This window comes from Mastigoproctus giganteus, chromosome 14 (genome assembly GCF_048544385.1).
Source record: "Mastigoproctus giganteus isolate SK-2022 chromosome 14, ASM4854438v1, whole genome shotgun sequence".
Lineage (NCBI taxonomy): Eukaryota > Metazoa > Arthropoda > Arachnida > Uropygi > Thelyphonidae > Mastigoproctus > Mastigoproctus giganteus.
Genome location: NC_143588.1, coordinates 103,209,038 through 103,230,078, shown reverse-complemented (window position 1 = coordinate 103,230,078; position 21,041 = coordinate 103,209,038). Strand labels below are relative to the sequence as shown.

General features: G+C 36.9%; 1 protein-coding gene across 1 annotated transcript in view; it reads right to left on the bottom strand.

Moving 5' to 3' along the window:
• The window catches only part of LOC150075462 (solute carrier family 35 member D2-like protein), a 64,262-nt gene extending 53,463 nt beyond the window's left edge, over window positions 1-10,799 (bottom strand). Inside the window, exons 1-3 of the mRNA XM_090388687.1 lie at window positions 10,368-10,799; window positions 7,631-7,664; window positions 3,815-3,901 (exon numbers count right to left, since the gene is read on the bottom strand). Coding sequence (XP_090244813.1) covers window positions 3,815-3,901; window positions 7,631-7,664; window positions 10,368-10,573 — 327 coding nt within the window. The 5' untranslated portion in view covers window positions 10,574-10,799. The remainder of the gene's footprint in view (window positions 1-3,814; window positions 3,902-7,630; window positions 7,665-10,367) is intronic.
• Window positions 10,800-21,041: the final 10,242 nt, after the last annotated feature.

Genomic DNA, 21,041 nt, shown 5'->3' with positions numbered 1-21,041 from the left:
CTGTCAGAATGGACAGCAGCACATTTATATACAGATGCACATAAAATATAAAAACGCAATTACATTTTTTAAATCCAAATTAAAATAGAACTAAAAAATAATTATCTATGAAACAAAAAGAAATCTGTCTGACCTATAAATAAAGTTGAGCAGAATCTATTACCAGATACAAATCAGGCAACCTGATAAAAATATCCTCTTTTTGAAACTTACATCTTTAGCATGTATTGCCTTCACTATAAACTACAGCGATCATTTTTAAAATGTCAAAAATACACTGTTTGGATGATTCAAGTGTAGAGCAACAGGGAGAACAGGGTAAGTAGAAAAAATTAAAGGCAGTATATGCACAGGTGGCTGATAAAACTCACAATACTGTAAGAAGACTGTGGAGTCAGTTCCAAATCATGCAAATTGTCTCTTGAAGATTTATCAGAGACCATACTTGTATCACCTCCACACAAGATGAAAGTCAACTGGCCCTAATGGTGAGATTTCGTGGCAACTTGCTTCAGGGCTTCATGAATTTATAAGAAGCATATATATCCAGGCATATCATCAACAGAGGTTCAAGAGAAGGATTTTTATGCACAACAACCAGCTGCATTTCTGCATTTCACTGATCCCGATACATAAAAGGCCATTTGAATTGGTGTCAATTGAACCCAGAAGAAATGGGCCATGGTGCTCTCTCCCCTGAGAAGTCAAGATATAATTTTAAATTGGATTTTCAATGCACTTTTGTTTAAAGGTAATGGAGAACTACATTTCAACCTGTTAACGTTGCAGAATTATTATTATTATTATTATTATTAGCCATATGGTACAAGGAAGCCTGAGGCTTACGCTGCACCAGCCAAAAAAAAAAAAAAAAAAAAAAAATATCCTGAGTTACCCCCTGAGAGAGAGAGAGAGAGAGAGAGAGAGAGAGAGAGAGAGAGAGAGAGAGAGAGAGAGAGAGAGAGAGAGAGAGAGAGAGAGAGAGAGAAGTACAAAGGAATCACCAAGAAAGAGAAGAATGATGATATCCAGCTCAGGACCCTGGGTTTGCCAAGCCCATACTCACCAGATGTGAGCCCCCGGGGTTTGGCAGCTTAATGGTGTGACCCAGAATCACTAACAATGGCTGTACAGATCTGCAATGAGATTACTAATTCTTATGCTTACCCTTTTGCAAGCACAACTGCTCTGGAATTCCTATTAATAATACATATCATCACAAAGCACTCCTAGTGAACCAAATACCTAATCCCCAGACCTTATTAAAAAGATGTATTAATAAGCTGTAATCTCACCAACATTGTACCATAATCTAATAAAAATTTTTAGGATAATTTTTTACATTTTTGTTTCTTAGCTTTTGAGAACTAGTGAACACTAAATACAACACAATTCAGCTCCTTTTAACAAATCTGAAGAGCAAGTTATCAGAATAAGAGACCCGGCATCTTTACCAATTACACGATGGGAGAAAATTTGCCTAGCCATTGGTTTTTGTGAAAATCCCGCTCAAATATTCACAGACTTAAATTGGATAACTGGCAGATACCTCATCTTGTTGAAATGAAGATTTTCCAAGAAAACCTCAAACTAAACATTCAGGTTATACCAGAAATGCAGTAAAATAATTAATGTGAGTCATAATGCCATTAGAAATGGGAGTTTCTAATGGCATTATGTCATTAGAGTTTCTAACAGCATTTGCTAGAGTGCCAAAATCATTACATGTGGCATATCATTTTCCAGAAATAAATATTCTTTGAACATACAGCAAAAAATATTTTGCCATTTTTACACTGGAATAGCACTATAAAAACTACAGCATGTACAAATTCATTTTCATTATTACTCAGTTGTCACAGAAATGCCTATATATTTCTATTACAATACTGAGAACCTCTCTTGAAGGGTAACTTGTGACTTCTAAATGGCTCAGCAAGGGTTATACACAGCTGCTGCTGGCTTATTGATGTTGCCCAAATCATGGTCTGCTCTTACTGTTTCCTTCTTTCTAGCAAACAGTTTATTCTCTGATTTCAGTCCAACCATTTTAGGGAGCATATTTGTCGAAATACGGCCTCTGTAGCCGAGTGGTCAGGAGCGGGAGTGCAGTAGCACACGCTCCTTGAGTAGACCGGGGTTCAAGCCCCTGACTGCTGAATACGGTCGATCTGCCAAACCGCACTGGACCAGCGTGGCAGATTATGGTCCACTTGCCTCAACATGAATTGTTGAGAAGGCTTCCATCCTGCAGTGGGTTGATAATGGCTGCGCTTTACCTTTTACTTTTTTTTTATTTGTCGAAATACATTTGAAAGTCATTTCAAATAACCTGTTATCTTTTTAATAATTCTGAAAACTGATTGTTCTTCAATGCAATAAATATGTCTGTCATCTTGTGTTAACCTATACTGAAAACAAAAATAAAACCAGGAGTTATTCAATTATGTTTTACAACTATTTTATTTGAATTAATAAATGAAAGCACCGTATTTAATGGAATGAGTTTCCAACAAATATAATTCTATGATCAGACAAACAATGATCAACTGTAAAAGCTGGCACTTTACAACTGAAATTCTTTAAAATCTGGCATGTTTTACAAAAAAACCCCCGTTTCATAATCTAAAAATATTAAGAAAGAAATTAGCACTTGTATTAATGATTGCATGTCTTTAAAGTCTTTTTGCAAATTAAAGCTGTATGGCTAGTCACACAGTGCTTGGAAGAGCTGGTAACCAGCTTGACATCACTTTAGAAGAAAGAAAGAGATAGAAAATGAATGCTTGATTAAATCTATGTTTAATCTTTTCCAAAAAAGCAACTTACTGATGTGCACAAACAATACACTTTTTCCAAACAACTAATGTTTCAGCATTATAACTAGTTCATTAGAAGTTGTCTTTGTTATTACTATGCATGAGAAATTAGTTGAATTTCTCCACAGTACAGAACAAAACATCAAGTAAACTGATAAAGACTGCACATACTCATAATTATTTGTTAAGAAGAATACCTTTTTTATCCCAATATGGAAGTACTTTTTTTTTCTCTGAAGAACATTTATTGACATTTTCTCTGATACTGTGCTATACATGCATATGCATTTAAAATTGACATTACAGCAAATGACATTTGCTGTGATTTTGTTTATCGTTATTTATTTACATTTAACAAAATTAAATGGTTATTTAAATGTTTAACTAGTTGTATTACCTTTAGTGATTACAAATATTTACATATATAAATAAGTTCAACTGTTAGTGCTTAATATTCACTGAAATGTGCTTTTCCAAAACTGTTCAATCATTAGGCATACTACTCTAAAATTCAGAAAATTTTAAAATCAGGCACCTGTCAATCTCTGAGAGATTCAGATTGTAAAGAGTTTACTGTTATTATAAATTAAAAATGACTGAAAGGGATATTCTTAATCAGAACTTATTAAGAATGAGTAAATCTATATATAAAAAATTAGTTCACTAGTAGTGCCACTAAATTTTTAAATATTCAATTTAAATAGACAGACAATTTTTGCTGTTTTTCCCATAACAGCAGTGAAAATGTAGTTGGATCACAAAGCATATATAAAACACTGTTGGATACTTAAAGTAGGCAGCAAATTTCCAGTATGTTTCTGATGTATTTGCAAAAAATCCCATCTTCATATCTCAACACAATGCACAGTGTTAAATGTGTAAATTTGGAATTTTTGCATATTTCCCCTCTGCATATATATATTTCATATAGAATTAGATACACTGGTGATTGGGAAATGAGATTTTATACTGAATAATACAACAGAAATACTCACCTTTTTTGGTATATCTCTTGAAAGATCTGGATATTTCACAATTTTTAAAACCTTGCCTATATGAAGAACTAGAATTGTCATTACCATCTGTTGTAATAAAAAACACTTTTTTAGAGGACGACAACTGAAAATGCTTAAAAATTAGTTAACTAAATGAAAATAACACAGAATTTTGAATTTAAAAACTGTTTAAACACTCCTATACTATAAATTAACACAGCATTAAAAAAAAAAAAATACTATTAATGAGATCCATATCTTATACACAAATTGTTCGTAATAAATCGCAAACAGAAAACCCAGAATCACCCAGTTCTTCAATACAGTACACACCAAATATTAACTTATATAAAAAATGAAAATATTCAATATTAATTCATTTATTTTTTTAAAATGTAAAATATTAAAGTATTATGGATGCCACCATCTTGCCTAGTGTTGACAAACGATAGTTTGTACAATGCACTAAGAACAGTGCAACAACCAAAAAGAATTCAGCCAACAGAAATTCTGTGGCCAGAGAATGAATTAATGTGAGCAGCTGATGTGGGTGGAATGAATCATGCAGTCTAACAATAGTGTGCAGAATATAATGGAACATACGATGCATCCTACCTTGACATGGATAAGGTATAGCAGAAGGCACCAGATTCTACTATTGTCAGCTGAAAACAAGCAACTATGGATACATTTACTAATATACACAAAGGAACACTGGACATCTGAGGAGTGGAAAGAGGTCACCTCATTTGATGATTCCAGTTGTTTTGATGATAGAAGTACCAGAGAGCAACAGCAACATAAATCAACAGACCTGTTGTGCCAGGCGTCAAAACTGGAAAGTGAATGTGCAAGTGTGATGGTGCAAGGAGTATTTACATGGCACATATTGGGTCCTCTGATACCTGAGAATCAATGTCTGAATGCTACAGCCCATAGCCATTCATATTCAGAATTTATGCATCTGGTTACTTCTAGCAGAAGTAACCATTGTTATTTGGTTTTTTTTTAGGAGCATTAGCAACTAAGGCCATATTGCTCTGGGATATGCGGTGGTCATTCCCTGACCTTTCCGCATCCTCCGTATTTGGTGGTGACGGGCTCGAACCCCGGTCTAATCAAGAAGCGTGTGCTACGCACTGCTGCTCCTTCCCACCTGGCTATGGAGGCGCACAGAAGTAACCATAACCAGAGGTAACTGTAATGGACTGCCACGAAGGTGACTTTATCAGTTTCATGAGTTGAAGTAGAATGAACTGTTCATGAAAGGGATTCCCAACATTCAGTCTGTGGATGACATTGAGTCTGTATGGGTCAAGCATTGCTATGAAAACCTGTTTACACCTTATGGAGTCTCTGTCTTTAGGACTGAAGAAGTAAACAAATCAGCTCTTGAAGTTTGCATTATGATCACCAGAAGGTGATCATAATTCTGGGATAAAAAAGAGAAATAAAAAAATAAAAAAAAAACAGAATTTTTTGCTCATACTTTTAAAACACCTTGTATGCACACAAGGAGAATTTTAAACGAACACCTATAGCAATTATTTTAAAATCAGCTATTATGACAAGTTTCAAAAAAAAGATGGATGTGTTTCACTTGGTGATAACAGAAGTAATCTGTAATGGATATTTTTTTTATGTCCCTTTAAAGAAGTTCAACAATACACAAAAAAAAGAAGAAAAAATTACCATTCTTAATAACATTCTCCCAAAAATCTGACACAAGCCATAAAACAGATAAATTGCTGTGTATTCTGATTTGAAAATTACTGTGCAATCTAAAAATTACTATGCAGTTTACACTATAATATTATACTACTTATATTAATATTTTTTTCAAATATTTAGTTGCATGCTATAATTAATTAATTTGCAATCAAAGGATCTGAATGTTTATCCCCATTCTCATAACAAAGAATTATTCTTTATAGTGTTCTGTGAAATATTTTCCTGGACATTTATCTTCTGAAATCACTTTATACCTCTTATGTGATGGCATAATGGGCCAAGCTTCTTTCCTGTTGAAACCAAACATTGTCCTTGATACCACGGACAGTCAGTCTGTTGTGGGGGAAGATAATTGTCACTTTGGACAGAAAACTTTTTTTGAGCTCTTCTACTACTTTAAAAGTCAGAATAAAATCATATTGGTTACCAAACAAAAGTATTGTCTGAAGAATCATTTGCTTTTCATTTCAGTTCATAAATATATGTTCCATTTCCTTCATAAACTGTAATTTCCTTTTAACTAAAGCACAGTACTGCAAGCTAGGAAAAATAAGAATGAATTCACATATGGTATATAGAACATTCATCTTCAAAATAACTTTATTATTATTTTTTTTTTTTTTTTTGCTTTTCAGTACTGTGTGATGCTAAAGTAGACTGACAATTGCATTCTATCTTCAATCTGCATTAAACATAACTCTTGAATAAACTACAGACGATGAAGATGCAAATCTACCTTTATCTGCTCCTGCAATACTGAACATGGTGCACCAAGTTCTAATGATGACTTGCAGATTGCTGTATAAGTTTAATTCTGAAAGAAAGTAGTACAGGTTGTTGGGTTACATTTCAACAGTAAAATAATTTAAAATTCATAATTTTTCTTCTCAATGCATACAATTTTCAAATTATTTCAATGCCTGCGTTGAAATATAATTCTGAAACCTTTACTACTTGGCCATGTAGGACAAATGTTACCCAGTATTAGTATTAGGAGTTAATGGTAAACATAACTCTTATGTGTTTAATTAGAAGTTTTTCTTCTATACACCTCTTGGTTACTCGATTAGATTTGATATATTATTCAAAAGAAATATGTTTGCTAATAGAGGCTTTCCATTGTCTCATGAAAGACTTGCACATTTTATTGCCATGACAGCACCCAAAATTCCAAACAGATAACAGATCCATCCTTTTTTTGGTGATGCTATTTGTATAAAACAATATTAGAAATTAGGTCAACTTTTGGATAACATCATTGTCTCTATCATGAGTATGAGCCCAAGCCTTCATGGCCAAATGCTGACCTCTGAAACTAAGTGAGCAATAAGCAAGTGAAAGAAAGAAATAAATCATGACGAACAGAGTCACCAAAGGATCAAAGAAACTAGAGAAACCAAAGTATTCCCAAGGAAAGCACTGAATGGAATGTGTACAATTTTTAATTTAAATCATAAAAGCTTATTTTAGCCTGGATGAAATTTGCTAGTCTTTGATTTATCATTTGCAGATCTGCAAACACTGTGTTTGCAGGCCTGCAAACACAGTGAAGCTGCGTAGTTGATTATTATAGAATGTCTGCACGCATATACATCAATGAACCTACACATTATGCATTCTTCAATAGTGTGAGTGGTATGCCACTGTAATTCAATCTAAAAAAATCATCGGTATCTTAAGAGATGACAAAGCTTTGTGAACACTTCTTAGTAATATCTAACGAATAAAATTTTCCTATATGTTTGAAATTTTGAAAAAAATCAATCAATCTAGGTTATTTATAAAATTATATATAACCGTAATTAAAATACAAAATAAAAAGGTAAAATGACATTAAAATAATCGATAACATTACCATAATGTTATCGTAATTAACTTTACCATAATGTTATCGTAATTAACTTTACCATAATGTTATCGTAATTAACTTTACCATAATTTTTATTAAAAGAACACAAAACAATATGAAAATTTACATATTCCTTATTGTAAAAATATAATAACCATCTGCTGGAAAAGTTTTATTACACTGATTTCTTTAATATGTGGCATAATAACATACATAACAAGTTTGTATATACTTACTTGTCCAATGCCTAAGCAATGAGCAGATGGAAATCTATGAAAAAAAAAATTAAATAAATAAAAAATTTACATATAAAAACATCTACAAAAAAGCTCAGCATCTTAAATTAATGTCTGAATATTCTATTTGTATTTAGGCCCACTTAAGCAAACATTAATCCTATTCTCCCTTACTTAAGTAATATCCTTGATGATTTTCCACTTGGTGTGTTATTTATTTTAGAAACTATAGAGTAAGGTGAGCCATAGGCAAGTGAAAGACAAAAATTCATGAAGATTACAGAAGGATCAGAAGCTATCTGAACTGGAGGATCTCATATCTCCTATGTTACACTTGTGGCAAATGAACTATGGTCCAGATCTGATGTCTCCAACCTCTTCTTCTAGTGCAACTGAATGAATATGGTTGGGCCACCAATATTGGACTAAGCTAACCAAACTAGTGATAACATTAAATAAGAACTTCTGACCATGGCATGGCAAAACAATTCAGACAGACAGACAGTAATAAATATGATACTGGAACAACCAGCAAGGCAGACACCATTAACAATGAGCAGCTTAAATGGCAAAGAAGGGAATTTGCAGAAAAAAAGAAGTTGAATATAATATCAGAGACACTAAGAGTATGAATACTGGAGAGTAAAAATAAGACAGTGCAAGGATGTTGTGGCAATAGCTTTTAACTTCTAAAGAAGTAGTTTGGAAGAAAGTTTAGTTGGCTGGAAAGTATCATCCAGTAGAGTTATCTGGGCAAAATTTAAGATGGGCAGTTCAGTTGTATAATGAAATATATCCATGTATACAGCCCAGTGAAGGTTCAGGTGTGTGTGTGTGTGTGTGTGTGTGTGTGTGTGTGTGTGTGTGAGAGAGAGAGAGAGATGCCTTTTCTTTTATGAATTTCATGAACTACTAAAAAAAAGAATATAAGTGGCACATTTAGCTTGAGAGATGTAAAAACGGGATCACATAACATGCAGATGATACTGTGCAGGAAGACAGTTAAACAAATTCAAGCAAAAAGATAAATTAAAGAAACAATAAATTTTGCTGTTCATAATATTTTTTTTTTGTATAAAAATGGCAAGTCTATAATGAGTTTGTTTTTTCAAATAAGAAAATAATTTAAAAATTATAGACTTAATTATAATTAAACACAATCACAAATAAAATCTGCATGAATAATATTAAATGATTTGCAAGTTTATCCTCCAAGTTTTGCATTTTTATACTAAGCAAACTAATAGATTAGAGTAGGCAGAGGCAGATTTAAACATAAGAGAAGTAAATGGCCGCTTAGAATCTCAGAATTTTGGCATTCCAAAATTGCTACATCTGTTTCAAAAAATAAATTCATTAAAAATAAAAAAGCAAAAAAAAAAAAGTTCCCATATTTTGTGCAAGATATGACAAGCATATGACATGCATTTTTATACCATATGGGCCACAAAAAGTATTCCCAACTTAGGGCCTTGGAAGTGCCAAATTGGTTGCTGCTTATAAAATATAAATGTTACTGTATCCCCTGCCCTCTTCTTTTTTTTTTTTTTTAAATAGGCACCATGCATGACATAAATGTTGAGCATCTCCAGTACATTATGCAAATCTGGTTTGTCACTGGTTAAATGAACCATTTAATGAATAGTAGACCAACAGGTGGGTCAGTAGAGCAAGTTTCAAGATCACCCTATTTAAATCTGTTAGATTTTACTTTCTGAGACTATGTTAAGTTGCAGATTTGTATTGCAAACGCTTATAATACAGCCCACATCTATAATCAAACTGAAGAAGTCTGCAAATACACTGATCACAGGCTTCCTAAGAATTTTTTTTCCTTTTTTTTTTTAACTATAAATATGCCAAAATATTTTGGTGGAATTTCTGAACACAAACAATGAAATATTGTCACTGTCTTCTGCTGACATGTTTCTGTCAGTATAATTTTCTACAATAATTGAAATGAGTCTGCAATCCCCCCCCTATCCTATCATATATTCTCACTCAATTATTATCACTTATTTTAACATATCACACTTTTTACCCTTAAGAGAGAGGGAAAATAATGCAATTCATAAAGTGGCATAATTTAAATAATATATAAGACAGTTTATAAAAAGGATGCTATTTACATAAATTTTTAATGCAAGAAAGAATGATTAGAATGGATGAAAAATCAGCAGTAAACCAGTGACAAACAAACAACTTCGGCGAATATATTATTCTTTAGTTTGAAATCCTGAAAATCTCAAGAGAAAGAATATACTAAAAGTTAGTTAATACTGTTCTCTTCTCTCTTCTTCCCCTTTCTGGGGTAAAAAAAAAAAAAAAAAACCAGAACAATGAGTTAAAAATATTTTCTCTATCTCTAAAATCAAAATTCCATTATAACAGAGGAATAGTTTGATACTTTAGGAAATGATAGTTAAATAATTTAGAAAACTCTGATCTACACTTTTATGAAATACAGCACGTTTTTGAAGATGAATATATTAACCCCGGGGGCTCACATCTGGTGAGTATGGGCTTGGCAAACCCAGGGTCCTGAGCTGGATATCATCATTCTTCTCTTTCTTGGTGATACCCCCCCCCCCTCTCTCTCTCTCTCTCTCTCTCTCACACACACACACACACACACGGGGTAACTCGGGAATTTTTTTTTTTTGGCTGGTGCAGCATAAGCCTCAGGCTTTCTTGTACCATATGGCTAATAATAATAATAATAATAACAATTACTTACTTATAATTTGTGAGGACTACTTTATTCACTACTATGATGAGAAATGATGACACGCCGTAAAACACAGCTGACAGTACTCGATGAGCAAGAGGACTATAGTTGTCATTTCGCGCTGGTTGGGGATCTTTATAAGTAAAATTTTCGTTGCCTAAATTGAATACTGATATATTTGTACTTCCATTTACATTATCACATTTCACAGACATACCGACAATTATAACTACACACAAAAGTTCAAAATTCTCGCTCGTGCAAATCAAATCTCTGGGATTACTGATGCCACTCGTAGATCCCTCTACTATCTTCTAAATGGCCTACACCTATATTTTTTATCTTTGCCAATGCGCATCGTCAATGTCATCCCGTAACGGAAGAGACCTTCTATCTACTTCACGAATACGTACAAGCATAATTAACTATTGAACACAAGTACACATTTACCAAACACTACAGATATTTTTACTCATGTACAAAATATGCATACTTTAACGCCACCTAGCGGATATGAAATATTAACTCTTAGAATAACAAGATTCGATAATTAGAATTAATTGGAATTTGACAAGGGGGGAATATCCAAAGTTCGGCTAATCGATTTTCAATCACACACATATACTGTATATACACTGTGCTACCACTTTATTAGGTACACCTACCTAGTAGGGCGTTGAGCCTCCTTTAGCCTTCAAAACAGCCTGAATTCGTCTAGGCATGGATTGAACAAGATGCTGAAAACGGTGTGCAGGAATGGTGTACTATGCAGACATGAGTGTGTCGCCCAGTTCCTTGAGATTCGACGGAGGTGTAGGCCTGCAGCGAACAGCCCTTTCCAGCTCATCCCAAAGATGTTCAATGGGATTGAGATCCGTGACTGAGCGGGCCACTGCAACAAAGAAAAGTCATTGTCACGTTCAAAGATCGAATCACATTGTCACCATTCAAATGTGATTCGGGCTTTGTTCACAGGCGCATTATCTTGCTGGAAGTAACCACCTGACTGAGAATAAACTGTCAACATGAACGGATGCACTTGGTCAACAACGATGTTTAGGTACAATGTGACATTCAGACGAGAATCTATGGGTATCAATGGACCCAACTTGTGCCAAGAAAACAATCCCCGCACCATAACACTGCCCCCACCACCACCTTGCACAGTTGTCGTCAGACATGACGGGTCCATGGATTCATGTTGTTTTCGCCAAATTCTGAGCTTTTCATCAACATGATGCACCAGGAACTTCGACTCGTCAGACCAAACAACTGTTTTCCAATCCTCGATAGTCCAGTGCTGGTGTTGCTGTGCCCACAGGAGGCGTGCTCTCTTGTTCTTCATTGGTAACAAAGGTACGTGATGCGGCCGTCGGCTGTTATAGCCCATTCGCGACAAAGTACTACTAGTGGTCCGTTGCAATATTTTCTTCTGCGCACCAAGGTTGTATTCTGACGTGATGTGCGACATTGTGGCCGTCTGTTTGCTTTGCTTTCAAAATTCTAACCATTCTCCTCTGACCTCTCTCATCAACAAGCGATTTTCTTCCAGAGGAGTGCCATTGAGAGGATCTTTTCTGTTTGTTGCACCATTATTGATACACCCTTGAAACTGTGGTGCATGAAAAGTTCAGGAGAACTGCCGTTTCAGAGATACTTCGTCCAGCACGTCTTGCACCTACTACAAAGCCACGTACGAAGTCTGTTAGATCATTCCTTTTCCCCATTGTTGCTATGGTTTGTACCCTTAACTGATAATAGAAAGGTTCTTCTGCTGCATTTATATCCACAACTGTGGTCATGTTACTTGCAACGTTGTGGGACAAACCAGTTGTGTGCACAGCAGGGGTGTACCTAATAAAGTGGCAGCAGAGTGTATATGTATACTGCCCCACCATTAATATACCGACACCTGCCTTTAGACAAAAAAAGGATTTTATTGTGTCATTTAATATTTTGTGCTGAAACCTTTTGCTTTTATGATGGTCTTCAACCTTTGCGGAATACTCTCAACCAGCATTTTATAAATGTCAGGTGATATGTTCCTCCACTCGGACTTTAACGCAGCCACCAGTTCGGCCTTGTTCTTTGGGCGATCTCGACATGCACGTACCCGACGATCCAATCATCCCAAAGATGCTCGATAGGGTTCAGTTCAGGACTCTGGGCTGGCCAATCAAACTTTTCCACACCCATGTCCTCAAACCACTCTGTTACGACCCGAGCAGTATGGCATGCCCAGTTGTCTTGCTGATACGGATATGGGCCTTCCCCGAAGTATTGTCATAATGTTGGAAGTGCATAATTGTGTAGGTTGTCCTAGTATTTTTTTTATTTTTTTTTATGTGAACTCCAAAAACGAGAGGTATTAGAACCTATAGTACTTAGTACCGTGTTTGGGTTGGAGATTAAGAAGACGAAAGAAGATATTTGTTGACACTGGACTTGAACTTCTGTAGATTGTAATTTTCAGGAAATACGTATGAAGGAAGGTTGTTCCAGAAAACGGCAGTTGAATGAATAAATGAGGAAGATGAAAAGTTGGTTCTGTGGATTTGAAGTTGGACAGAAAATGGATGTTGGCTGGTGGCGGCGCGTGTTTGGACTGTTTTGAAAGAGAGAGCGGGAATTATAGAAGCCAATTCAGAAGAACAGTGCCCATGGAAGTATCTGTAGAAGAGGCATGTAGCAGAAACAGTACGTCTATGAGAAAGCGAGTGGAGAGACTCTGTTAGATATGAATCATTAATTAACCTAACTGCCCTCTTCTGAATGGAATCAAGAAGCCTGAGAGAGAGGTTTTGGGGGCACCACTCCAGATGTGGGAACAATATTCCATGGCAGGGCGGATTTGCGATTTATACAGAGTGAGCAGCTGTTTGGAAGAAAAGTAACGCCAAGAGCGAAAGAGAAAACCAAGTTTTTTAGATGCAGAGGAAGCAATATTTGTAATGTGCTTGTGCCAAGAGAAATTAGAAGTCAGGGTAATCCCCAAAAGAGATATATCATTTTGCCTAGAAATCGGAGTGTCACTAAAGATAAGCATAGGAGCAGAAGAATCCTTTTTGCGAGATATAAGACAAGACTGAGTTTTAGAAGGGTTGAAATCAACTAAGTTGTCTTTGCCCCACTGAAGATCGGCATATAAGGAATTGGTAGCAGATTTTCGAGAAGTTGAAGCTGATTGAGCAGGACAAGGTTTGTCAAAATGGAAAGTTGAATACAATGTGCTATCATCGGCAAAACTATGGATAGGATTTCCAGTCAATGGAAGAAGGTCATTGATGTACAAAAGGAAAAGAGTGGGGGAAAGAACTGAACCTTGGGGGACACCGGCATTAGTGGAGAAGTTAGAAGACAGAGAGCCATCTACCATCACCCTCAGTGAGCGATCAGAGAGAAAACTGGATAACCAATTACTAAAAACAGTTGGCAAACCATAAGATGGAAGCTTGTTTAGAAGACCTTTATGCCAAACACGATCGAAAGCCTTTGAGATGTCAAGAGCAACTACTTGGGTTTCACCGAACCTTTCCATTGAATTAGTCCATAAATGGGTAACATAAGCCAGAATATCACCAGTGGATCGACACTGACGGAATCCATACTGGCGATCGTTGATCACACGGAAAGTTTCTAGGTAGTTTAAGCGTTGGCGGTTAATTGATTTCTCCATTACTTTAGAAAGAGTAGAAGTAATTGCAATGGGACGATAATTGGATGGGAGGGATTTGTCACCCTTTTTAGGAACTGGCTGGATATGAGCAAATTTCCAAGCAGAAGGAAAAACACCTTTGGAATAAGAAAGTGAAAAAAGGCGACAAAGAATAGGAGTAAGTTCAGGAGCACAGGTTTTGAGAACAAGTGGAGAAATACCATCAGGACCTGGAGCTTTCTTAGCATCAAGATTCATCAGAATCCTCCTGATATCCTTTTGACGGAAGACCACTGGAGGCATTGAATGGAGCCTGTTGGGAATGGTGGGAGGTGTTTTACCAAGATCATTAATACATAAGCTGGAAGAAAAATGGGATGCTAGCAGGTCAGCTTTATCCTTGGCTGAAGTGACAACAGAACCATCTGGTTTGGACAGAGGTGGGAGCAGAGATGGGCAAAAGTTGCGGCCAATAGCTTTGGCAAGAGATCAGAATGCTCGGCTACCATTAGGGCAAGAAGCACGTTTTCTACTCTTAGCCTGTTCAAACTCTAGTTTGGACTGATTAATAACTGCTTTACAATTGTTGCGAGCTTTGATGTAGGCAGAAAATTAAACTGAAGAATTAGAAACAAGCCAATTACGATATGCAACATTCTTCTCTTTAACAGCCTTAGAACATTTATTGGAAAACCAAGGTTTAGATAAGGGACGAGATTTTAAAGTGGAGTGTGTGATATAGGATTCCATTCCTGCAAGAATAATTTCACTGACATGATCTGAGCAAACGTTGACATCAGAACTTTTGAAACAGTAATCCGACCAAGGAAAAGAAGAAAAGAAGTTTCGCAGGTCATCCCATTTTGCATTCTTGTAATGCCAAACAACACGAGGTTGGGAATAGCCATGAGATAAAGGTTCCATTGGAGACGAGACAATCACCAAGTTGTGATCTGAAGTGCCTAAAGGACCTCTCACTTCGACCGTGTACTTAGAAGGGTTGTTTGTGAGAAAAAGATCAAGCGTATTGGCTGTATGATTAGGATTGTCCGGTATTCTTGTAGGTAAATGAACAATCTGTGCTAGGTCATTAGTAATTGCAAAAACCTCAGCATCTCGACCAGCTGGGTCGGTGTGACTAGAAAACGGAAGCCAGCTGGAGTTGTGAACATTAAAATCACCAAGGAAAATTACCTCACTGTTAGGAAAGTTGGACTGGAGAAAGTCAAGTTGCAAAGAGAGGAAGTCAAAGAGCTCCAAGTGATTAGTGGAGTTGGGAGAACGGTAGAGACAACAGATGATTTGACACAATGAGGTAGAGAGATTTTAAGCCAGAGAAGATCAAAGAGAGGAGATTCCAAATTGCCAAGTCTCTGACAGGGAATATCAGAACGGACATATGCACAAGTACCACCTTTGAGGCGAAAGGAATCATACAGCGAATAGTTTGGGCATCTGAGATGAACAGTAGTTGAATCAACCGATAACTGAGATTCTGTCAGAAAAAGTACATGGGGTTTGGCAGACTGCAAGTGGAAATGGACATCGTTGAGATTAGAATTGAGATCACGTATATTTGTGAAATGAATTAGGAAGTCCTTGGGAGGTTTAGATCTTTTCGCAGATAAGCTTGCTCTATTAGTTTGACAATTCATGGTGTATTCAATAGTAAGAAAAAGTGGGTGGGACATACTGTATGAAGTAATGAAATTTTTGGATATGGCGTACACGTGGTAAGAATGTACCCAGATCCTTGACATAACGTGGCCTCGACAATGCTCCCCACATACACACTACTCGGACTCCCTCCAGTCACTATCTGGCAGAGTAGAGGTAGCAAGATTATACACTAGCTGATCCGGAAGCTTCCTAGAGAGTTACCAATAGGTTCAGTCCGGTGTACTAACTAGTGGCCAGCCTGCGAATACCGTTTTAGAGCTGTACCCTCGAAATGTAAGGAATATTGGATCTCGCCACGACGTTCATCAAGTATTGCAAAGCATTCATGGTTTTGTCGATAACGACTAATGGGCAGAAGCCAAACCATGAAAGGAGCCCCATACCATGAACCTGTCTCCACCAAACTTCATTGTTGAGCGAATACAATCAAGAAGGACATGTTCCTCTGGCATTCGCCAAACCCAGAAACGGCTATCAGACTGGTAGAATGCGAACCTCGACTCGTCTGTCCATAGGACTGATTTACCCAGCTCTACAGTCCAGGATTCGTGCTCCTTACACCATGTTGATCGGCGTCTAGCATTCGTTGAGGTGATCACTTCTGTTGAATGTTGAGGTAATTCTGTTGAACGTGTCATCTTGCATGCTCACCACTTTTTCAGTTGTCTGTTTGAAGCCAGTGTGCATATTTATAGAAGGTTCTGTGACGTGCTGCATGCACAGAACCTGTTTCCCCATCCATGGATGGATGTCGGGATATTACTGGAATATACAGTATATATGTTACGGTAAATTTGATTAATCCGGTGATTATGAATAATTACCGGTTAATATGTATAATCGTCAATAATATTGGAGAATTTGATAAATATAGAGCAATTTATTAAAAAAACGGTATTTTACATATTCTCCAGCGCTCGCTGGTGTATTTGACAAATAGAACAGAGAAATCATGAATGAAATGAAGGGAAGTGCTTCTGCGCACTGTCGAGCCGACTAGCCGCTTCTAAAACCTATAATATAACGCCATTTAGTTAGTGCAGAGCTGTTGGGCTGAACGAGAACTGTGGCAACCCCCAAGGCAGAATGCGCTGGTCCCACAGGAACTAGTAGTTCTTGGTGACTCTATGGTCAGGGAAACGGGGAACATCTTTGTAAAAAGGATAGGTGGAACAGGACCAGGGTATGTCTGCCAGGAGAAAAAGTTGATGACGTTGTAGAGCGGATATCATCTTTCAAGGGCACAAAAGGTGATATAGTTGTACATGTTGGCACTAATGATATTAAGAGTAGGAGACCGGCAGAATTACTTAACAAGTACAGGTCACTGTTGAACAAAAGCCGTGAATTAGGGTTGAATCTGAAAGTGTCTGCAATTCTGCCCAGACACGATAGGAGGGAGTATATGATGACAGCCTTGTCGATCAATTCGGCCCTGGAAAGATTGTGCAAGGCTCAATTGGTAGAATTTTTTTCAGCCTGGTCTGTACTTGTTAACAGGAGAGACTGCTTCTACAGAGATGGGATACATTTAAATAGAAAGGGTGCAAGAAAATTTGCAGATGCTATCGAGGCAGCGTTAGGTGGGTCGGAAAAATTGCTAGCTTGGGGGTATACAATGACTAATAGTTTAACAGTAGCCGCAGGCAGGGGTGAAGGTGATTCTTGCACAACTTCTATTATAATAAGTAGCGACCTGGAGCGAGGGGTGTTGGTGGTTTCAGGGACGGATGGCAGTCATCGTGAAAGAGGTAGGTATATGGGATGTGTTAGGGTAAATAGGAATAGGAATAGGTGCATGTATGCTTGCATGTATACCAATGCTACAAGTATAGTAAATAAATTTGATGAATTTAAAGTGTTGCTCAAGACATCAAAGGCGGATATTGTTGGGACAGCAGAGACGTGGTGTCACCCAGATATAAGGAATGCAGAACTGGAATTTGTGGAGTACAATGTGTACAGAAAGGATAGACAGGATAGGAAGGGAGGAGGTGTTATGCTGTTAATTAAGAAAAACATAAAATCAAAAGAAGTGCATCCAGTTGATATAGATGACCATTGCAATGTTCAGTCAGTTTGGTGTGACATAAGCACTGTAAAAGCAAAAATAAGATTAGAAGTGTATTATAGGCCTAATGACTCGAATGAGTACAATGAACAATTGTACAGAGAAATAGAGTAGGCTAGTAAATCAGAATGTCTCATAATGGGGATTTTAACTTCCTAGATATTGACTGGAACTTGTGGGTTGGTCACTCACACACTAGTCAGACTTTTGTGGATTTATTGGATGATTGTTTTCTACAGCAGCATGTTCGAGAGGCAACCAGAGAGAGTAATACTCCTCTTGATCTGGTTATCAGCAGTGATCATTCGTGTATTAAGAATTTGCAGATAAAGGAACCACTAGGTGGCAGGGATCACAGTGTACTGATGTGGGATTTACTTAAAGATTTAATTACCATCAGGTGTAAAGGAAAGGGTTTTTGCTTCCGTAAAGGTGAGTACAGTGGTCTCAGACAGTTTTTAAATTCTGTACAGTGAGATCAACTGACGATGTTACCAACAGTAAATTCTAAGTGGGAAGCATTCAAGGAATTAATCGTGGATGCTACTAAAAGTTTCATACCTATTAAGAAATATTGTTCAAGGTTTAGGCCTAAATGGTTATCAAATGAATTAATGAGACTCGTAACAGAGAAGAAAAATGCATGGGATGCATATAAAGTATCAAGCGACTTAGAAGCCTATGGCAGATATAAGCTAGTCTGTAATCAGGTCACAAAGGAGGTTAGGCAGGCGAAGGCAGATTACGAGAAATCCTTGGCAAAAGATGCTAAGAAAAACAGCAATGATTTCTTTACTTATATAAACTCTAAACGGAAGGGGACGAATCTGATTGGTCCACTTGACATCGATGGTTCGACTGTTGATAGATAGCAAACAAATTGAATGAGTATTTTGCATCTACATTCACACATGAGGAATTATTAAGGTTTGAAAATGGCAGAAGGTTATCAAATTGTAGCAGGATACTTAATGATTTTGTAATAACTGAGAGCAAAGTGGAGGAGAAATTGTTGAAGTTAAACATAAGAAAAGCACCTGGGGTGGATGGGATCTATCCAGTTATATTAAAGGAGGCGGCAAAGCAACTAAGCAAACCCTTAGCCATAATTATGAGAGCATCCTTGGACTCAGGGGAGGTTCCCTCGGACTGGAGATGTGCAAATGTATCCCCAATTCACAAAGGGGATCGAAGGGTGACACGAGTAATTACAGACCGGTTAGTTTAACTTCTGTTCCGGGTAAAATAGTGGAGTCACTGGTTAAAGATGCATTGCAGGATCATCTAGACAAGACTGCAGCAATAATTCAGACCCAGCATGGGTTTGTTAAGGGAAAGTCTTGTCTGACAAATTTGATTGGTTATTATGATGTGGTTACACCAAGGAACTGGATGCAAAAAATAATTTTGATATCATATATTTGGATTTCAGGAAAGCTTTTGACACTGTTGCGCATGGAAGACTATTGTACAAATTGGAGCAGAATGGTATTAAGGGTAAGTTGCTACAATGGATAAAAGGATGGTTAAATGGGAGAAGACAGAGGGTGGTAATCAATGGGTGCTGCTCTTCGTGGACTAATGTTATTAGTGGAGTTCCACAGGGTTCGGTGTTGGGTCCACTGTTGTTTTATATATTTATCAATGATATTGATGAAGGTATATCAGGCTTTAATGTCGAAGTTTGCAGATGATACAAAGGTTGCAGGGTTGTTAATGGCAGTGTGCTACTGCAACAGCATCTAGATAATTTGGGCAGATGGGCTAAGAAGTGGCAGCTGAAGTTTAACCTTGACAAATGCAAAGTAGTGCATATGGGTATAAGTAACCCGAGAGAAAAGTACCAAATGTGTGGTACTACATTTAAGGTGGTAGAAACTGAACAAGACCTGGGAGTAATTGTGCAGTCAGATATGAAGTTTTCTGAGCAAGCAGACAGGCTGCCTGGGCAGGTCATGGGGTTTTGTCAATGATATATAGGAATTTTGCTAGCAGGGAAAAGGAGATGATTGTCCCTCTGTATAAGGCAATGGTCAGGCTACGCCTTGAGTACTGCGAACAGGTCTGGAGGCCTCATTTTAGGAAGGATGTAGATTTGCTTGAGCGTGTACAGAGAAGGGCAACAAGATTGGTGAGGGCAATGAAGGGATCCTCTTACCAAGAGAGGCTTAAGTTCTGAAAATTGCAGTGCCTGGAGACTAAGCACCTGCGCGGTGATCTGATTGAGGTGTATAAGGCCTTGAATGGGTTGAGCACGCTGAATTCTGATGGGATCCTTCCACTTGTTCAGATTACGAACCTAAGGGGCCATAAATTCAAATTAAGAAAAGACAGATGTAGAATAGATGTGCGGAAATGTGCCTTTGGCCAGCGGGTGGTTAATTGCTGGAACAAACTTCCATCTGTCGTTGTGGAAATTGAGAGGTTGAATAAATTTAAGGAGGAACTGGACAGGCATTTGGAGGGAATGGTGTGATTTTTTTTTATTTATTTATTATTATTATTTTTTTTTTGGCTGATGCTGCATAAGCTCATACACTTGGTTTCTTGCATCACATGCCACTACTACTACTACTACATTTCTACCGTTTGGTGCAACAAAAAACAACACATCAGCATTTAGTTAGTGCAGCTGAACTAGAACCACCACTGAGTCTGCATTCTTACCGTTTAATGCAACGTTATACTTATAGATAAAGTTAAACGTATTTAGTTTATGTCCATATGTAAGTTTTCTTTGAAAAACAATTAGAAATGAACATGTAATGAAAATTTTTGTGGTATGCAAAATTGTAACGGTTATGGATACCATTGAAAGAATGAAAGAAAGTTTTACTGCAAATTTAACGAAAGTAATAGAAACAAAATGCAGTAACAACGGTTTTATTAAGAAAGAAAAATATATACAGCTGATGAATGACATTTTTGCACTAAAATTGAAAACCACAGGGAAAATTCCAGCAGATTACCAAAGACTCAAGCTCTATGATATAATTAAAGTAGGTGATTGTAATAAATTGATTTGCCCTGTTCAAGAAAATAACCAAAGCATAAAATATTATGTCTGCAATGAGGAAATTTTTGATACAATACATAATATTCATATAGCTATTGGCCATGGGGGAAGAAATCGGATGATGAACGAAATTCAAAAAAAAGTATAAAAATATAACCGCTGAGTCTGTAATGGTATATTTAAACTTATGTGAGCCTTGTCAGAAGAAAAGTAAAGTTCCTAAAAAAAGTCTTAGTGTTTAAGCCAATGGAGTTTAACGAA